Source organism: Amblyomma mixtum, chromosome 8, assembly GCF_055824585.1.
Source record: "Amblyomma mixtum isolate Tamu chromosome 8, ASM5582458v1, whole genome shotgun sequence".
Classification (NCBI taxonomy): domain Eukaryota; kingdom Metazoa; phylum Arthropoda; class Arachnida; order Ixodida; family Ixodidae; genus Amblyomma; species Amblyomma mixtum.
The window spans coordinates 88,700,642-88,721,221 of record NC_143019.1 but is presented as its reverse complement, the minus strand read 5'-3'; the positions used below and the strand labels follow the sequence as shown (position 1 = coordinate 88,721,221).

The window sequence follows — 20,580 nt, the reverse complement described above, 5'->3', positions numbered from 1 at the left end:
ACATCCCCTGCACGTGTCCTTTAATTTGTATGCACTGTGATCCATGCCACTGGCTGTTTCCAGAATAATCCATTTCTCCCAAACACTGCGGGGTCAGCATTATTTATTGTCCTGCCTTATTTATTGTTTGCTCTTTCGAAATATTTTTTCCTAGCGTTGTACAACTTTTTCTGCATTCTTACTTTACGCCCCCACAGCTTGGAACTCTTTTTACCTGGCTGCATGAAAATCCTGCCTGAGCAGCTTCTGCTCTTCTAGGAGAGCAGGGAAATCGAGCCAAGCTGACTCTTGAGGCATTACTATTTTCTGTCACTGTGTGAATCAACACTAGGTTCAAAATTTAACACTTAACATGGGAAAACAGGCCATATCGAGGTGGTGTGTGTAAAAATAATTCGACCAGTCAGTTTAAATATACTGCTATTTTGCCGCATATAATAGCCAAGTTATAGAGCTCTCTTCAATGACAAAGGAAAACGCGCTTTGCTTAAGAACGAAAGATATCTTAACAAAAACAAAAGAATGGCAGTTATGCACAAAAATGTGACACATATAAAGAGAAAATAGGCGATTCAGAAGTCTAGAACATGTTTTCTGCGCTCCTGCATGATAAACCAGCGTTCTAAATTAACAGACATCTTGTTTCTGAACTTTGCGATCAGTAAAAAATAATTGTTCTCGCCAAGTCCTTTGGGCTACTCTACAGCACAGAGCCAAAGTCGGTCCCAGACTCTTTTGGCGAAGACTGGATCAGCTGCTAACCGGTTGCACAGAACAATTCATAACAAGCCAGGTACTTTAAGAGAGGCCCGCAAAAAAGTGGGCTCCTCGGCAACTGCGAAATCGAAAGTTGCAGACGGCCACTTGTTAATCGGCCCACTGCAGAGCACTCACCACTGTGTTAATTAATTAAAACCCGACGAATGAATGTCATCTTTCGCACAAACCTCTCGCTTGCATCTAAAAAGTATAGTCACAATGCAGCAGAATCGGGAAGAAAACCGCCATTGTTGACAAAAAGCCGGTGCGAGCTCATTGACAACGAATTTCGGACAGCTCAAATTAAGCGGTATGCATCAAATGAACAGATGCATGCAGTTCATTTCAGAACAGGGCATAATATTGAAGCGATTCTGAACCAAACGAATTTTCTCATTCAAGTCACGCGAAATTCAACTTGCGATGAAAAAAAAAATCTACGACAAAAAAACAGCGCTCGTGCTGTTCGTTTCTCGTATCTTGTGTCCTCGTCTTTTGCTGCGCTACAGTATATTGAGACAAAAAAAAGTTTCACCATGCGGGATTTGAACCCACGCACTCCCATTCATTGCCTGTCGACTCTCCGGAGCGACGCGTTAGACCACACGGCCACAGAACAGCGCAGAGTGGTACACCTCTCTTTATTTTTTTTTTGCGGACTTCCGTAGCCTTCACAGCGTTGCACATGTACCTCGTCGTCATGGGCAGTCAGCTGATGACGGGACCGTAGCGTTGCTAGCGTTCCCTCGCGGTACAAAGCAGAATTTAATAATGCATGAATGACTCTAAAGCGCTTTAAATCCAAATCTTGCGCACTGTAAAATGCTTATAAAGGTGTACTTAGTGCATTATAAAATTCAACAAACCTCGTTTGTCTAATTGCACACACAGTGCACTTGGTGGAGCGACACACAAATGAAAAGTGCACCGGCGGTTGGCTCACGTGACCCGTTCTTCGTTGACCGCCCAAGAAGCCCATGAGGTGGCACCGGTGTGATGATAAAGCACGGAATGTATCCAGATAACCCAATGAAGTTGGAGGCGTGACGAGGGTGGGATTTTGTCTTGCTACCATTAGTTCACTCATCTGAGGGCGTTGCCAGAGCTCGGGAAGATTCCGAGTTTCAGCAAACTCGGGCCTTCCAGCATAGCGCCCCTGGTATGTTTTGGGATGACGATCAATGGCCAATTAAGACCGGTTGAATTTTACTCTTACTGGTGGAGCAGAAGATAACGCGAACCACGTGATAACTTACAGATCAACACTTGTCATGACAGCCAGGCTGAAGAAGCGAGGAGGGATAGATGTGGTTATGAAATGAGCTTTACAAACTTTCGCGAGCTTTTGTGGCTATTTCATTTACGAGACGTTCCAGTGAGCCGATCAAAAAGAAAACCCAACGCGCTTTAGTTTGGAAATTTTTCGACATGAGAAAAATATAGCTATAAAATAAAAGCTATGTTCCAAGGGGAGTCAGGCTGTGAGAGACACCGAAGCAGAGGGCTCCAGATCATTTCGACCACCCGGGTTTCTTCAACGAGCACTGATACTGCAAAGTACATGGCTGTCATGCTTGCCGCCGAAACAGAAATGCGGCCCGCCGAGGCTAGGAGCAAACCTTGGTTCCCCGGCTCAGTAATCAAGCGCCTTGACCACTAAGCCACCATGGCATGGAAATAAGGAAATATATAAGTCAATGAATAAAGCTCAGTTTTTTTCTCCGCGCATACTATAACCCACAGCTCATCCGTGTCGCTGCTACAATGCCGCAGTTGTGTACTTCACTCTGCAATAGTGAATGAATAGTCGGACACCAGCCGCTTCTGTACGGACCCAAGCCTGACTCGGGTACGCAGCTTTAAGCCCGAGCCCGGCCCGGGCCCGCAACTTCAGGCCCGGGCCCGGCCCAGGCCCGGCAAAACAGATCATGTCCCGGCCCGGCCCGGTCCGCGGGCCGGGCCGGACTCGGGCTTTTGGGCCGGCCCGAGCCCGTGCAGTGCACTACCAGCGGCAGCTGCGAGGCGGTTGTGGCAAAAAGTTTGCTCATATCACAGTCGTTACCTTTGCCAGCAGCTCAGTATTCGTCAGCGATCCTCAAAAATGACACATTTTTCACATTTCTTATCCCAGGGTTTATTATTTACGTCAAGAACACACTTTAGCTCCTTTTTATGACGCCGGCAGACGGGATCCAGGCTGGCCGCCGGCCGGCATGCTCGGCGTACTTCACGTTAGCACAAGAAAATACATAACATCCATGATACTAGAGAATGCTTCCTACATTAGAGCACGGGCAATATGCCTCTGCAAAAGTGGATCTTTCGGCAACGACATCGCCTGCGGCAACGCCGGGCGTAAAGCACCATCGCACTCGCGAGCGTGCAGAAAAAAAAAGACTCGTGAGCACTCGTAACCAAGGTTGCTAGGCCGCGAAACCGCAATACTGGTCCCGTACGTCAGAAAACTGTGCAATGACGTAGGAAATACTTGCTTGTTTTTTTTTCTCTGTTCCTACGTCACATTGATGCACTAGCAATGGCTCAGACTTCAAGAGTGAGCATTTTCACAAACTTTAAAATGAAATTAAAATATGTTCTAGACCTCCCTTAAATTTAATACTTCGCTCTTATGGTACTCACATACAAAGGAAACGTATGGCAGTGTTTAGTACAACCTTGGAATTTGATGTCGCTACCCCTTTAAAGAACCCCAGGTGGTCGAAATTTCCGGAGCCCTCCACTACGGCGTCTCTCATAGCCTTAGTTGCTTTGGGACGTTAAACTCCATAAACAAACAAACAAACAAACAAACAAACAAACAAACAAACAAACAAACAAACAAACAAATAAATAAAATAAATTGGTAAATTGGTTTTTGAGGAAAGGAAATGGAGCAGTATCTGTCTCACATATCTCGGCGGACACCTGAACCGCGCCGTAAGAGAAGGAAGAAAGGTAGGAGTGAAAGAAGAGAGAGAGAAAGAGGTGCCGCAGTGGAGGTCTCCGGAATATTTTCGACCACCTGGGGATCTTTAACGTGCGCTGACATCGCACAGCACACGGGTGCCTCTTGCGTTTGGCCTCCATCGAAACGCGGCCGCCGCGGTCGGGTTCGAACCCGGGTACTCCGGCTCGGTAGACGTGCGCCTTCCGAGCCGGAGTACCCGCCTGTATAGAGGAAGCGTCTGAACCCATTCGAAATATTAGTAAAAGAGGATGTATATAGGATGGCAACGAACCTTCTGAAGCGTAACCTTTCGTGAGGCGTCCAAGCTTGCCAACAGTTGTATATTGCACTCTGAACGGCGTTTTCCGGAGGTGTTCAATGAATTGCATCACTGAAGAGAGAAAAGGCGCACCGTGTGCAAAGACCGTCATGTTTTCATCAAAAACGCCACCGTACCAGCGCTGCAGGAGCTTTTGTCATATGTAGACCTGGTAGCAGCGAGAATTGGCAACGGACCAGACTCTACAACTTTATACCTGCTTAAATTCTTAAGTGATTAACAAACAAGGACGCAGGAAGACAAGAGACGGCGGGCGCTTGCGCGCAACTGGAACTTCCTTTTTGTTTCTACTTTTACGATCCACCACTCAAAGTGACCAGCAGTTAAATGTACAATTCTTGCTTCGCTACTGATAGCTACCACCCCCGCAGAGGAAAGAATTTCTTTTCTTGCTAATGGATGACAAGTCTGCTGACTGTTCTTAACTCAGTTGGCAAGTATTATTGCAACAATCTTGTGTTTGGTTACTGTTCATAGGGCGAACGCATTGATTGAAACTAACTGTTTCAGTATGTTTCTCCAGATTGCATTGTACGACAGCTGTACCTACCGGCAAGCTCAGCATTAACGATGCGCTCAGCAAGCGCGGTGGAGTCCATGCTAGAGTTGTAAAGCTGCAGATAGCGTACGTAGAGTTGAACCAACTCGGATCGGTTGTAGTTGCCGTGCTGTTCCTTCATCCACACCTCGTCTTCGCTGTGGATTCGCATCTGCGACAGTGCGGAGCCCCCAATAGACATGCCCGTGTTGAGATTTGCCTCCATTCACACATGAATGGTTGTCCATAGAGCGAAATTCGTGATGTGCAGTCAGTTGCAGGATTCATAAATTCAAAATCTGTTTGCAGCCTCGAATGCGTAAGTGCATCGCGAACCTTTCTGCCGCATCTGTTTTTGGCAAGCATAAGCAGCGGTTGTAAAATGAATAAATAACATGCTTTTTTCTCTGTTGTTTACAGCTCCGCGACTCCTACTGGACTGGTGCTGTCGGCTCATGAGAGCCATTCTGGGAGCCAATTACATAACTTCTTAGAAAGCGCATCTCAAGTATAAATTTAGGCATACTGTGTATTAAAGTAATATGCGACCTCGCTACCACATCCTAGTTTAACGAGTTAGATTGAGTAAAAACATTCCCTGCCAACTTTCACCTCGGTTCCCGGTCCAATTTCTTTGCTTTTTTCCGCAGTGTTTAACGTTAGGAGCGGTGCTTTACTGTCCTTAGAACGGGAAACGCGTCAGAATATTCAGATTCAGCGTGAGCATAGATTTGGCGCTCACTGAGGGCATTAGACATATAAGAAGTGACATTTGCAGCAAAGCTAAGGCCCTCAACAAACTGGCAAAAGTGAGAGAACTGTTTGCACAAAACTACTCAAAATTATAATCAACTTCAGGGCAGTCCTAACGCTACTAATGATATACAGCCTTTTAAAGCCCCGTGCATGAACGGAAAGACATCTCGGTACGTAGGTGAAACACAGCCATGCTCAAAGTGCATAGGGCGCTAACTGTTCGAAGATATACACATTTGCATTGAGAAAATAAACAAAATACACATGATTGCTATAGGTAAGATATGTAAGGTGCTTTTGGACAAAGCACAAAGTACTTTAGATCGCATTATATTGTTACGAAGAAGACGAAGCTGGCAGTGGCGCGGGACGGAGCGCTCGCGCTAGGCCAGCGGCCATTAAATCATCTCTTATCCATCGTTGATCACACCTCATTCTTGGGTGGCCTCCACGTTACAATATTATAAACAGAGCAAAAAATAACTACAACACAGTCGTAATCGATAACGTATAAGTGGCATATACTGTTACCCACGCTAGCCCGAGCACGTTATTACCCAGTCGCTATGTGGGTAACCTGCGTCAATTAAAAAAAAAACAGCTTAAAATGACGGCCTGAGATCAAAGGATCATAAAATCAAGTGAGCAGCGCACTGTCAGCAGTTTGTTGCCAGTTGCCAGCATTTGCCAGTTTGTTTCTTGTTTTGTTTTCTACATGTGCTTTCTGTATTTATGTATTGCACCTTGGTGCTTGCTCATTCTTATTTTGCGTTGTGTGTCATTGCTCCCCCGTATGTAATACCCTCGATTGAGGGCCTTTAGGGGTTTATTGAATAAATAAATTAAAATAAATAAATACAGCAACAATGGCACGTTTTCAATGAAAGACAGTTTGCACGAAGCGCTACGAACCGGAACTATCCAATTGTTATTGAGCTCGGCCTTCAGCGTTCCAAATTAATGGAGTACTAGGAACACCTTCCGAAATAGTGGCCGGCTGTCCCACATTTCAATCCTCTGTTTGCTGTCGCACTCATTTCGGTCAGTGTGCAGTGTAGACAGTTCTGCACTAGTGGATATACTTCTTCCACTACGAAATATAAAACAATAAATACTGCATCCGAGCAGGAATCGAGCTGCAAACTGCAATACGCAAGCTATACAAGCTAGGACATTACTACCGTTTTATTTTTATCCTAATGACAATGACATAATAAAGATTCTTGGCTACCTCTAGAACAACTGAATTTGTTTTTAAATACACTTATGGGCAGTACTTTGGGCGGGGCGGGTTATTTGTGGGCATATGCGAAATGCAGCGGCCAAACAAGCAACAAATTCACAGATTCTTGCCTTGGAAGAGATTGCACAGCTTAAAATAATGGTAATAAAATCCAGTAGCAAGGTGTACGCTTGACAAAGTCTTCATTCGTAAGCAAATTCATAACCACATACTTTATGATTTACCTTTGGTCTTCTTGGACCGAGACCAGTGGACTTACGTTGCATAATTGATGATATTAAAAGACCAATATGGCCGCTCTTACGCTCGCGTTGAGCGTTTACACCATAATAGCCCTGCGGTATGAAGTATTTAGGGGAGCGCTTTGGGGCAATCGTAGTGTTTTCGAAGGATTTAGTAGAAGTGTTCGCATTGAGCCGAAGTGTCACTCGTTTTTGTGAAGCACTTCTTGTTGGAAGCGGGCTGTTTCGTAACAGATGTGCGAAAATGGGAAGGGCACCTCTGGTTGGCATACGTTAGTTTCAAATACCGGCGAGCCTCCCCTTTTTTGCGGTTAAACCGAAACATACCATTGCAGCCTATTCTCAAACATATAAACAGAAGTGGATGCCTTAGCTCGATTGCATTTAGTGAGAGGCTTTGCTGAGATACATCAATTCCTAGATTTCTGGAACCATTCCATTAATGGAGTTTCATGTGATATATCTGGAAAATAGTTGGCTCCAGACAAAATCATTCTAAAAAACACGACACTCAAATTCTCATTTTCACTTGCTCCTTTTTAGTGCGATAGCACTGCTAGTGGTAGTTTCTTGCGTGCGCGCACATACACACACACACACACACACACACACACACACACACACACACACACACACACACACACACACACACACACACACACACACACACACACACACACACGCACACACACACACACACCACACACACGCACGGACGCGCACGCACGCGCACACACACACGTACACACACCTAAACACACACACACACACACATACACACGCACGTACACACACACACACACGCCTAAACACACACACACACGCACGCACGCACACGCACGCACACACACGCACGCACACACACACACACCTAAACACACACGCACGCACGCACGCACACGCACGCACACACGCACACACACAAGCACGCACACACACACACAAACACACACACACACATGCAAGCCCACACGCACTCGCACACACACACGCACGCACACGCACACACGCACACACGCACACACGCACACAAGCACACACGCGCACGCGCGCGCGCGCACACACACACACACACACACATACAAGCACGCACACACACAAACACACACACACATGCAAGCCCACACGCACACGCACACACACACGCACGCACACACGCACACACGCACACACACACACAAGCACACACGCACACACACACGCACACACACCATAAGTGGCGGTCGCTAGGGAAGAGCAGCCTTGGTCTCGCAAGCCCCACTGATGAAAGCACGTGCCATCGTAGGGTAGAGGCGGATCACTTAACCGCTTTACCACTAAGCGAACAGTAGTATGAGGACTCCAAGGGATCAATTAATGTAAAGTAGAGCATGACTGATGACATAATTAGGGCAGGGGGGATAATGACGTTATCGCTATTCGAACAACTTCATTCTTTCAATAGTAGATCCGAACACAGAAATGGAATTCAATATCGAGGTGCTAGCGCCCTAATTCGCATTTGACATAATTATGCAAATCCACCGCCATTTTTTTTCTTAGTATAGCAGCATGGCAAGACACCTCGTACCTCTAAACGATGTCGGGAGTAAGGGATACTCCTGTACAAGCCGAACCTCACGAAGGTAGGGAAGCCGTATACGAAACTCAGCTGAGCGATGCGGTCTGGGATGTCGAAACTGGGTCCGTCAGTCATGTTGGAGAGGTCGAGGCCGAGACGGGAGAGCAAGGGCTTTAACAACTTTACCTGCGAATGAAATGACATGAAAAGCACCCATACAGGAAAAAGTTAAAAGGGTTTCAAATTGGGCTAGTTGGTAGTGAACATGGTCATACATAATTGCGCTTTTGAAAAAGACTTGGGACAACACAGGGACGACACAAACTTTCGTGCGCAAACTGTCAACTGAAGTTTTATTGCGATGAGCACATATATATATAAGCTTCACAGATCATAACAGAAGTCAGCAAGAAACGCAGTTAAGCAGCAGTTTTGCAATCATGTCAACAAGCATCAAAAACAATTTTAATAATAATAATAATAATAATAATCTTTATTTCCATCGGTATGATGGAGGAGGTTGTGGGTAAAAGCTGCTCGTAAACGGCAGCTTGACAAAGGCCCACAGCCCCCCTGTACAGGGCAACAGCAGCAAGGCATGGAACAACATAAATATACACATCTAAACTCTTCGCGATTTAGCAGAGCCAAAATAAAATACAGTAGAAAGAAAAAAGAAGAAAAACAACAACAATGCAATAAATTCAGAGGGCACAAAGAGGTACAATAAACAAAAGATTAAATATACATATCATAGGAACACAGGTACAATTTTTAGGAGTGTATGCAGTGAAGCTGTCGTAATTCGCGTTTAGATATATTAAACAGGTCAGTCCCGGATTTTTTATAGTTATTTAATAGTGTTGGAAGGGTGAAGGATAATTTTTCCATTGCATAGTTGGTTCTAGGAGTTGGTACAATCCACTCCTCTTTATGACGTGTAGGGTAACAAACAGTTCTTTTTTCCAGTAAAGACAACTCATGCAAAGATTCAAGATGACTTTTTAATTCGCGCTGGAATGCAAGTGTTAGCTTATAATTGTATAGATTGAATACTGGTATTATGTTTGCTTTTTGGAAAAGACCTTGCGAGTGACTGTTGTATGATTGATTGAAAAGTATTCTGATAAGTTTTTTTTGAAGTATGAAGATCTTTTGCAAATTTGTATACGTGGTTGTGCCCCAGATTAAAAAACAGTAATTAAGATGAGAGTAAAACAGGGAATTATAAAGCAAAATCTTTACTTGATACGGAAGAAAAGCTCTGTAACGGGAAATAATGCCAACTGCTCGAGATAACTTGGTTAAAACAGCATCAATGTGACCATCCCATAGCATACTCTGAGAAAATGTAACACCCAGAATTTTGATATTATTTGTGATTTCTATTGGTGCTCCACTATAAATTAAGCTTACATGAAAATTTAACTGCCTAGATTTAGGTCTAAATATTACAGCTTTCGTCTTATTAACATTTATGCTTAAATGGTTCGCTATTGACCACGTTTTAAGCTTGGTAAGGAGAGAGTTCGCGTCCCTGTGTAAGATGTGGCAATCTGGAGCGGAAAGAAATATGCTAGCGTCGTCGGCATATAAAACATACTTAGGCTCAGTAGAGAGGTTAGTGAGATCATTGATGTAAATGTTAAAAAGAAGCGGACCAAGAATGCTGCCCTGAGGAACACCTTTGATTATGGATTTTAATTCAGAACGATACTGTTCAATTTGGACGAACTGCTGCCGGACTGAGATATGATTTAATAAGTTCGAGAAAATGTCCTCGGATTCCATAGATTTCCAGTTTCTTCAGCAAAGTTAAGTGATGAATACAATCGAATGCTTTAGAAAAGTCGACATAAACACCAAGTATAAAGTTCTTTTTTTCAAATTCAGACAAAATAAACTCTTTCTGTTCCAGCAAAGCTAATTCGGTCGATTTATTCTTCCTAAATCCATATTGAGCATCTGAAATTAGTTTGTGTACATCAAAGAACGAGCAGAGCTGATTATGGATAAGCTTCTCCAAGCCTTTCGAAAATATGGGTAAGACGGATATGGGTCGGTAATTATTCATATCATTGGGATCACCCTTTTTAAAGAGCATAGTTACTTTGGCGATTTGCATTCGTTTTGGAAAACATGCACTTGTCAAGCAAAGGTTAAAAATATGAGTTAAATATGGACATAAGACATCCAACACATATTTCACCGGACGTGTCTGAACTCCTTCAGCATCGCAGCTTGAACTATTATTTAGAGAAGAAAAAACTGATGTAACTTGATCTTCTGTTACAGGGCTTAGGAAAGCAGAGGAATTATTTCTAACTGGCATAAAATTGTAAATATCTTCAAGTATACCATGATCAGAATAATGAAGTAAATGCTCATTGAAAGATTCTGCTAGGGCGCAACCAGACACTTCACAGTCATTTATTGACAACTTCTCGATCCTAGGTGACAGTTTCGTGCGTTTGAAAATAGTGTTAAACTTTTTCCATACGAGGTCACTTTTCTTTAGGCAACTCTGGAATTCAGAGTGAATGTAACTAGATCTGCTTATTTTAACCTCCTTGTTTAACTTATTTCGGTACGTCTTAAATTTCTTTAAGGTATCAGGATCTTTTGTTTTGATAAACTGGTGGTAAAGCCTATTTTTTTCGTTGATCTTTCGGCGCAGGGTGGGAGTTATCCAAGGCTTTCGGATTTTTTTACCTAGCTTAAAAGTTTTTATTGGAAAATGTCGCTTGTAAATTTCCAGGAATTGGTTCATAAACCTCTCGTACCCTTCATCGGCATTCTTTATCTCCATTACCCATGTAAAATCTGACTTCAGTACTTCAGTTTTGATTTTGTCCAGCTGATTGGATTATAATCGTTAATACTGATCCAAGAGTTGCATTTCCTGTTTGGAAAGCAAGCATTTCCTGTTTGGAATCTGGAAAAGGGACTTGTGTAAGTGACCCTTCGGTTTTGCTTTCAAAACAGAAAATGCAACTCTTGTATCATTATTAACGATTATAATCCAATCAGCTGGGACAAAATCTTTTTTGATGCTTGTTGACATGATTGCAACACTGCTGCTTAACTGCGTTTTTTGGTGATTTCTGTTATGACATGTGAAGCTTATATATTTGTGCTCATGGCAATAAAGCGTCAGTTGACAGTTTGCGCACCAGAGTTTGTGTCGTCCCTGTGTTGTCCCAAGTCTTTTTCAAAAACGCAATTATGTGTGACCAATGAAAACGTTGTGACAATAACATTCCCGCGCACATTAATTGTTATGGGTTTGGTAAAGCTTGAGCATACGAACGCGGAACATTTTCTCATTGACGCCCGCGAGAAAAAGCCGCCGTGCTTACGCTTACAGAAAATTGCTGGGATACCTGTACATTTCGTGCACAATGATCCTTTGGGCACGGAAAGCGCTAGGCAGGCCCCCGATCTTTAAAACCTTGACCGATACCAAACCTTGTTGTAAACCTGAAAAACAGTGACCGGAACATGCGCTCCTCGTTGTTTCTTCGTACCAGTGTTGTCCTTTGTTGCACTGCATCTATTACAAGTGCTGAAGCAACTTGACGAGCGACGTGTTCAGAAATGACAGGACATGTGCTTCCCGTCGTTCCTTGCTCTCTGTGCTCTCCTTTTTTGAGCTTCAGCTATTACAAGCTATGCACCATTTTGTTCTGTAGTATGTTCGGGAATGACAGGACATGTGCTTCCCGGCACTCCTTATTCTGTATACTGCCTTTTGTTGCGTCACATGCATTACAAGCTATGCACCACTTTGTCCAGCAATGTGTTTAGAAATGAGAGTGCAACTCTCGGTCCTTCTTTTGTGTGCTCTCTTTTCTTTTGCTCCATTTATTACAAGTGATGGACCAACTTGCTGCGCAACATGTTCAGGAACATGCGCTTTCAGTCGTTCTTTGATCTGGGTGTTCTGTTTTACAGCGCTTCGTCTAGTACAGGGGTTCTCAAACTGGGTTCCGCGGAACACAGGGGTTCCGCGGGCTGTCTTCTTGTGTTCCGCGAGAACCCTCACCGTCCCTCACCCGGCAGCTGATATGAGACTGGCTCTGAGTGCTACTGAGCCGCGCTTTGAATTGCTCTTAAAAGGGAAGCAGTACCACCCGTCACATTAGTATTTGTATTAATCTGTGCAATAAACATTTAACTTTTGCAACTCTCTCTTTGCAAAAATGCACTCGACAACTTTGCTGGTAAGTGAAAGCGGGGGGGGGGGGGGGGGGGGTAGAGGGGGGGGGGGAGGAGGGGGTTGCCTGGAACTTATTGAAGGCTTTTGGGGTTCCTCCAAGCAAAAAAGTTTGAGAACCCCTGGTCTAGTACAAGGTGTGCGCCAACTTCCCCAGTAATGTGTTTTTTCCAACTATACGGCTTTTTATAACGATTTCAACGAATGTGCATAAAGATCTCTTGCCACACTGTCTCCTGATAATTTGCCAACAGGGAACCAGTCACGATGCCCGCTAAATGACACGAAGATCCCTCTTATGCCGCTTACTGCCGAAAACTCGGCTCCAAACATATCTGTCGGAATTGTGTACAGTTCTTTTCTTCGGCCTCAGGAATTTGTAGAAGAAGTAATGGCTTAGTGAAACTCCATTTTCACGTACTGCTTATATATAAATCAAAATTAGGTAAAAGCTCATTGTCTCGATGGCTTATATGTAAAGCTCCGGCTATCTACCATTTGTGTTGAATAATATAAAAAATGACAGTGATGACGAAATACCTGCACTCCATACGCAATCTGAAAATTGTGCTTCGCTTCGCCCTTTCACACGAGCGCGATTCTCATGTACACTGGTGGCAGCGGCAGGGAACCGGCTAAGGCCTTTGCCAATGTAGGGAGGCCAGAGTAAACGGGTTTTAGCCAAGCACCACAACCGTCGTTTTCTCTCATACTACCGCTGTATGTTTGCAACGCTTGCGCATGAATACATTTTTTTACGTATGAAGAAGCGAGTCCTTGAATAAACAGCGCGAACGAAGACGAGCACAAAATACAAGAAAATGGACGACACAGCGCTGACTAACATCTGAGGGTTTATTGCTGATCACACAAGTATAAATACATAGATGTCGGCAGAGAGGGAAAGGTATACAAAGTGCAAAACAAACAAAAAAAACCATAAATGTGACAACAGCAACAGAAGCGCGCTTCTGTTGCTGTTGTCACATTTATGGTTTTTTGTTTGTTTTGCACTTTGTATACCTTTCCCTCTCTGCCGACATCTATGTATTTATACTTGTGTGATCAGCAATAAACCCTCAGATGTTAGTCAGCGCTGTGTCGTCCATTTTCTTGTATTTTGTGCTCGTCTTCGTTCGCGCTGTTTATTCAAGATGCTTAACCAACTAGCCCGCCAAAACGTGTTAAAGCGAGTTCTGTTATTAAGAAAGAATAATCTTTCGTTCCGAATCATTAGCCGTCCGAGCATAAGCACGCGTTGAGAATCGCGCGATGTTTTTTTTTTTTCTATACAGTATTGGCTTAGGACGCCATTTCGCTGAACAGAGAAGGTTCGTTGGGAGGGACTGCGGATCTAGACAGGGAACCTTACCTCGGTGTTGTTTGGGCTGGATCCGAGGCGAACGCATGCCCGGTACAGCCCGGCTGCCTTCTCCGTGGCAGTCTGACCACTTGGAGGAACGGGGATACCCGATAGCATAACTTTTATAGCTCGACGTGTATTGTAGTGCAGCTGAAAAGAAGTAGACGGCACCAGCACAAAGTATGCTCGATGTCAAGACTTTGTTATGATAGCAAATATGCCAGTGGCATATTTCAATGTATCCAACGTCTATGCTATAGGTAATGAGGGGACAGAGTTTGTATCTTTGCCACGTAGATGACCGATTATGGCATCTCTTGCACTCTAAATCAGTGTACACTAAGCAAAACCGTTGTACTAACCTTAGTAAGCTTTGCTTCTTTAGGGGTGCCCTAAAAGCTCTAATGTGGGACAGGGTTGCAAACTTATTGGCCTGATTTATTTCAGCAAAGACAGTATGAGTAGGGCACAAATATTAGCACGGCTGTATACGAAGCATTACAGCGTCCAGGCGTTCTACGCTTTTAAAAAAGGACGTGGTGTTCTAACAAAATGTATCACACTGAGGACTATAGAGGGCAGCATGAACTAGGCTGCAGTATGTTTCGCTGTCCAAAGGTATTTGGCGATTACTAATTGTCAAATATTTAAATATTGGGTTCAGGAACAAACTGTCAATTCAAAAGTTATAGATCGCCGTGAAAAACAGCTGGCTTGAATGTCTCGACCGAGGTGCCATTTTTGCAGCTTTATTGACAGTTCTTAAAATAAATTTACCATATAAAGCTGCTGATGCATATCTCTCGCCCAGTGCAGGCACAATGTCCTGTCGGGGGGAGTGCTCTAGAGAACAGCGGATTTTGTTCTTTGAGAAGCTTCATCGGACGCTGAAAACCACAACGTTGTCCCATTGAAGCTCTTAGGGCCGGTAGAAAATCTACTGTACGTAAATAGTACCATGGAGAAAACATTTCGGGTCGCTGTTCTTTATATCGTGCTACAATGTTAGTATTGACAATTTATTTTTTACACCGGAGCTTAAAAATTCGACATTCAAAAGAACTCGCTTCATTTCACTCGCATAGGTCATTCCGCATTTGTTATAGTCGTGGGTACGTTTAGCTAGGCCAAGTGGAGTATTGTCCCATTAAGGACAAGGAACGGAATGTAACTTTAGTAAGCTTTTTCCTCATGTTTACTTTATGTTGTCTTTATTGGAAGTTCTTAACATTTTTCTGTAACTTTTTTTCTGTTTTGTTCTATTTTCCTGTACTGAATTTTACTGTTAATGTACTGACTCCCCCCCCCCCCCCCCTTACAATAATGCCTCTCAAGGCGCTGTAGGTACCTTGAATAAATAAATAAATAAGAAAGGGTGAAGTTATTATCGTGCAGCCAAGGGTAGCCCGACGACTGCAAAGCAAAACTATGCAGCTTTAACAGAAACTTCGCCGCTCAAAAAAAATTCGCCCTTGTCCAAGGATCGAACCTGGCACCGCGTCTCTTCCGGCTAAGTCGCTGAACCAAGCATGATAACCAGGACGGCTAGCAGATCGTTAGGCTCGGCAAGTGCCGTTAATATACAATCAGCTCTCATTATATTCGTCCAATAGGAACGAACTGAGTTGCACGCGTCGTGCATCTTTGAGATGATGCTACGCAACAATCACTCACCTGATTCAACCCGTCGGAACCCCCACTGAATGTACTGCAGACAAAGTTGTAGAAGTCGTTGCAAGGGTCATAGCTCCAATTGAGCGCCGCGTTGATCAACTCTGCGGCGATCCGAGCGCCAGGGGGAACAGATGCAGTTGAAGAACTCGAAGGGGTGGTCGTCATATTGCGTGGAGTGGTCTGAGGTCCCAGGGACGACGGCAACGTAGATACTGGTATAAAAACAAGCGAAGCCGTGATTTATACACGACGGCCATGTAGATCCTGTCTTTAGTGTGGACACTACAGATGCCGATATAGGAATAAGTCGTAGTTGAGATGTATGCAGGGCTTTTTCATCATTTCCAAAAAGCGCAGGTGTCTCGCTAACTGCTACAGTGACTCGACGATTCTGTGTTTGTGTGTTGAGTCTTCATTTCCATGTGTGTACCCTATTTTCTTAGTGCCCAGTATTTCGGTGTGGATACTTGATGAGACATCTACTGTTTTCATATGAACTGAAAGTGTATATATGTAAAGCGCCCCTGACAGTAATGACATGCGATGTAGATTTCTGTTCAAATATAAAACTCTTTTCTGTACGTCCGGTGAGAGCTGCATTTCGATACCCTTCATACACAACAGCCGGGAACCATTTATGAACGTAATTTTTTCGTATAACGTAAGGTCTCACTATAACATTCAATACAACCACAGATCACCGGACGAAAGTCTTTGTTTTCCTGTTAACGTTTCTCCTATCGTCATAAGCGTTCCATATTCGTTTTTTATGGCAGCTTCAACGTCGCAATACAATCATGAAAACATTTTCCGAGAATATTCGACATGCAATCTTAGGATGCCACCGTAATTTTGGTTACAGTATTAGTTGCAAGCATGGAACTGCCAGTTCTGTCTAAAAGGTGAAACCACTGGAGATTTTTCAGCAAATGTTAAAACAACTTGGCTCTTGGTATTCCTTGCAGAGGGAGCGATGGTTTGCACCTTGCTAGCTGACTCGTTTTGCTATTTCTGGATATTTCTGGATGCAGCTATGGTGATGCGCTACGCCTCCTGTACAACCAAGAGTCAATAAAGAAGGCATTCAAGCAACATATATTGCGGCTGTCATAAACAAGTCAAAAGGGACTTGGTAACGCATCCCTTGCTTTACCAAGTCTGTCACTAAGAACATGAAATGTGTTTGAGCAAAAGCTGATAAATTTTTAACTATAAAAACAGGCGCACTAAACGAAGTCATTTCAACTATGTGCATGTCCTGGAAAAAATGATTATATTTGGAATTGCTATATGATTTGAAAGTGTGCGTTGAAAATTTCCTTCTACTGTGCCACAAACGGCACGGAATAGTTCGAACCGAGGAAATTTGCACAGTTTGAAGCTTTGAATATTCTGTTCGTTTCGAATATAGACACACCTACAGTCATGAAGATCGCTTAGACAGGAGAAGTAAGCTTTTAGTCATAGGTGGCCACAATAGGCAATATACAGAAGGACGTTCTGGTGTCGGTGACTGACAACAAGCAACAACGGATTACATTCATATATAAAGGAAGAGGATAAAAAATAAAAATAGTGTAGCGTACCTAATTAACGGGAGAAACTTGAATGCTGAGAAATGAAAATGAATTTAAGGCAGGAAACATCATACAAACACAAAGAACAAATGCAATCAAACCACACACACTGAAAGAAATTCAGAGCCCATCCGACTGATGGAATGCAAAGAGAAAGTTCAAATAAACGCACCTCAACAGACACAACCAAATAGCTTTAAAAACTACATAAAAGCATTGATAAACCAAAAAAGCCAGCAATATTGAGGATTCGTAATAATAAAGGTAAAAAGGAATCAATATGATTGATGTCCTATTAGAAAAAAATTCTATTCACCCTAACCCAAAAGGGGAAAGCTGAACTATAAATCGTTTGTTTGCCACAGTTGGTAGTTGCCACGGGTAAAATTAAAATTTCGTGGAATGCAAAGCTAGTGGCAATAGCGTTTGCCAGGCCAGTTTTGGAATTACACACACTGGAGCTTTATTATATTCAATAACTTGAATGTAAATATGCCTAGCTTATATTTTATAGTCGCCTAGCAGACAAAATGTTTTTAGTGTGTATTAACCGGATAGGCTAGTCTTGTAAGGACTTGATGTGGCTTTTCTGATAGCTTGGCTTTATACTCTTTGAAGTGAACCAAGGTAAGTAATGTACGTATTGCCAAAAGATATTTCGCAGTAGTTAATGTGTGAATATATGAGAGCGCAATTAAGCCAGATAACTTTTGGGCTATAAAAATATGACTGCCTTTAAGTAGCAGACAAGTGCCGTAGGCGGTTTTCTTTTTGATATTCGCGCGCAGTAATGAATGTTGAGGTTAAGGTCCAATTCAACTTCTAAAAACGAGTAATGAGTGATAGCAATGATTTCGTGAGAGTCAAGATTCAGCGACGCAACTAAAGATGATTTCTGGGTTAAATTGAAGACAATGGGGTTAGTTTCAGAAGGAATAAGGAAAAGAAATTAATATTACACGCTTTTTGTACCTTTGCATAAAATATTTATCCCGCAATATTTTTATCATGGTTACTAATGAAAAATGTGAAAATGTTGCGCAGTAAGGCAAATAATTATTGTAAACCAAAAATAATGAAGGCCCGAAAATACAACCTTGCGGGACCCCAAGTTTGGTAACTTTGGCTTGGGAGAAAACATTTGAAATTTTAATTACGTTATGCCTATCTTGCAGATAGCGCCATCATAACATAAGGAGTGGGCCATTTATGCCTATAACTATTACATATGGTTGCTTATGTTCAGTTTGTTTTCGTAATTAAAACTCTCAAGCCGAAACATAGTCAACCAAGGCACGAAATTGTAGCTATTGCGGCACCACAGCTAGTGATGGGTCACAGTTTTGGCATATTATTCGAGCTTCTACGCCCAGCAGTATTACAGGCACAATAACTGCATATCAGAAAATAAAGCAGGACGCATATAAGCCTGTATAATCACTTTTATTCATGTTCTCCCAGCGCATTACAGAAAGTTATTGTTTATATGAAGACGCAATAAAAAAATTTGCATCTTGCTTAAATATAAGTAGTTTCAAGCAATTCTGGCACCAATTGTTGAGCTAATCACTGCATATTGTTAACACCTGCAGAAGTGTAGGTATATCAATGAAGCCCTGCTAAATGTTGCATAGACATTGCCTCTGCTCAGTAGTCTCAGTTGTTCTTACCAGTAGCGCAAAGAGAGTAGAGAACGGTGAACGAGTAGACAATGATTGCTGCTGCATCCCAATTGCGGTGCCTAATTTTGATATCATTTTTGTTATTGGAAACTCTAGCTCTGACGATGGAAGATATATCTTCTACGGGACATCCCTGTCATGTCACAGCAAAAGGGACATGCTACCCGTTCAGAATACGCTGTAATGGCTAGTACTTACTCTTTATCCTAGGAGTTGTGCGTCGTGGTGTAAGCCCGGTGGTAGAAGCAGCCTCATCCTTACCAGTTGTATTGCGGTGGTCGAAATCGGTGGCGACAGCTTCCCCGCTGGTGTCCTCTGCATTACACCCAGCCGCAATGAAAACTATATATGCTGTGGAGCTGCTTAACCTAACTTAAAAGCATGATTATGAATTGGAAAGCATCAAAAAGTTTTCTCTACACTTTCCACCAACAGCTAATTCAGCCTAAGTTTTCATTGAAAGAAAATGGACGTTCATTCCTTTTAATGAGCCGTCGAATCACCTACGCACACTTCCGACGACCTGAAAGAGCTGAGCGGGAGTGCCAGGTCCCAACCTGTGTAATAGACCAGCGCTCTCCTGTGTTACTACATCTCTTAAGAAATTGCGCGTAATTCGCTGAACCCGTTAACTCCAAAGTGTGAGACCTGCATTTTAAAAACATCAAGCAAGATATATGCTTTATAAATTGTATTCAATGAGTACTTGTTCATTTAAGGCGTGTACTGCTGTCAGTAAGCTTGAACAAAGCTGACAGCTAGTTGCATGATTGATTTTAACTACATCTCTGAACTAACACGGCTTCTGCTCTCCTGCATTTCTAGAGTCACATTCCACTTTCGTATATTATTTTTCAAAGTCTCACCATGATACGAAAACGCGGGCTTGAAGCTAATGACATATTGGCTGCTATAGAACGCAGCTACCAGAATTAAACACGTTTTCACGGTAACACATTTTCACGGTAAGCCGCAAAAGCATTATTGTGCTGTCGTGACATGCGCATGCTACATGACTAAGGTCGCGGTGAATTCTGCATTTCTGCGCAGCTAAATTTCGAAACACGGAGTATTTGGTAATGACTTGTTTCACTTTTTTTAATTCTGGTTATCTGCTAGTTTTTGCAGCTTCTTGGAGACGTAAAGTTAACCATGGTTATGACCATGAAAAACGGCTTCTGAGGTTGATGATGAATAATTTCCCTTAGAAAAAAAAAACACAACTGCGGCGTCACGGACTGTACTGTCACAGGCCACTGTGGCATTTTTTGTCGGCGCCGGCCGACCAGAATCGACTCCGAGCAGTGAGTGATAGCGAAGACGCATGTTTCACGCGTGTAAAGAAAACAACTTGAAGCATGGTCCTTCTGCTCAGTGGTGTACTTTTAGCAGCTCCTGTTGCTTTCGCCGCGGCTCATTTTACTACCGAGCAAAAGGGGAACATAAACCAAAACGCCCCAAAGTACAACCTCGCTTCACTATATTTTTTAGCAGCATATTCACCTCATTTCTGTTTTGGTGTAAACGGGCCCGTGAACTATAGGTCGCCAGCGCCCATGGAATAACTTTCAGATTTATTGCCTGAACTCCATTTTGAGGAAATGCCTCCATAGGTCCTGCACGCCTAATGAGAGTGGTGAATATGATAGCAATTTGCACGTGGTTCAACTAATACCAGCAGT

The 20,580-nt window shown here is 43.1% G+C and overlaps 2 protein-coding genes across 3 annotated transcripts in view; one reads left to right on the top strand and one right to left on the bottom strand.

Annotated features, from left to right (window-relative positions):
• Window positions 1-20,580, top strand: part of LOC149333416 (uncharacterized) — a 185,846-nt gene that overhangs the window by 55,655 nt on the left and 109,611 nt on the right. The gene's annotated exons all lie outside the window — the stretch shown is intronic.
• LOC149333418 (uncharacterized) overlaps window positions 1-20,580 on the bottom strand; it is a 50,402-nt gene that overhangs the window by 21,743 nt on the left and 8,079 nt on the right. The window contains exons 3-6 of the mRNA XM_089555802.1: window positions 15,640-15,851; window positions 8,396-8,572; window positions 4,597-4,756; window positions 3,999-4,097 (exon numbers count right to left, since the gene is read on the bottom strand). Coding sequence (XP_089411928.1) covers window positions 3,999-4,097; window positions 4,597-4,756; window positions 8,396-8,572; window positions 15,640-15,851 — 648 coding nt within the window. The remainder of the gene's footprint in view (window positions 1-3,998; window positions 4,098-4,596; window positions 4,757-8,395; window positions 8,573-15,639; window positions 15,852-20,580) is intronic.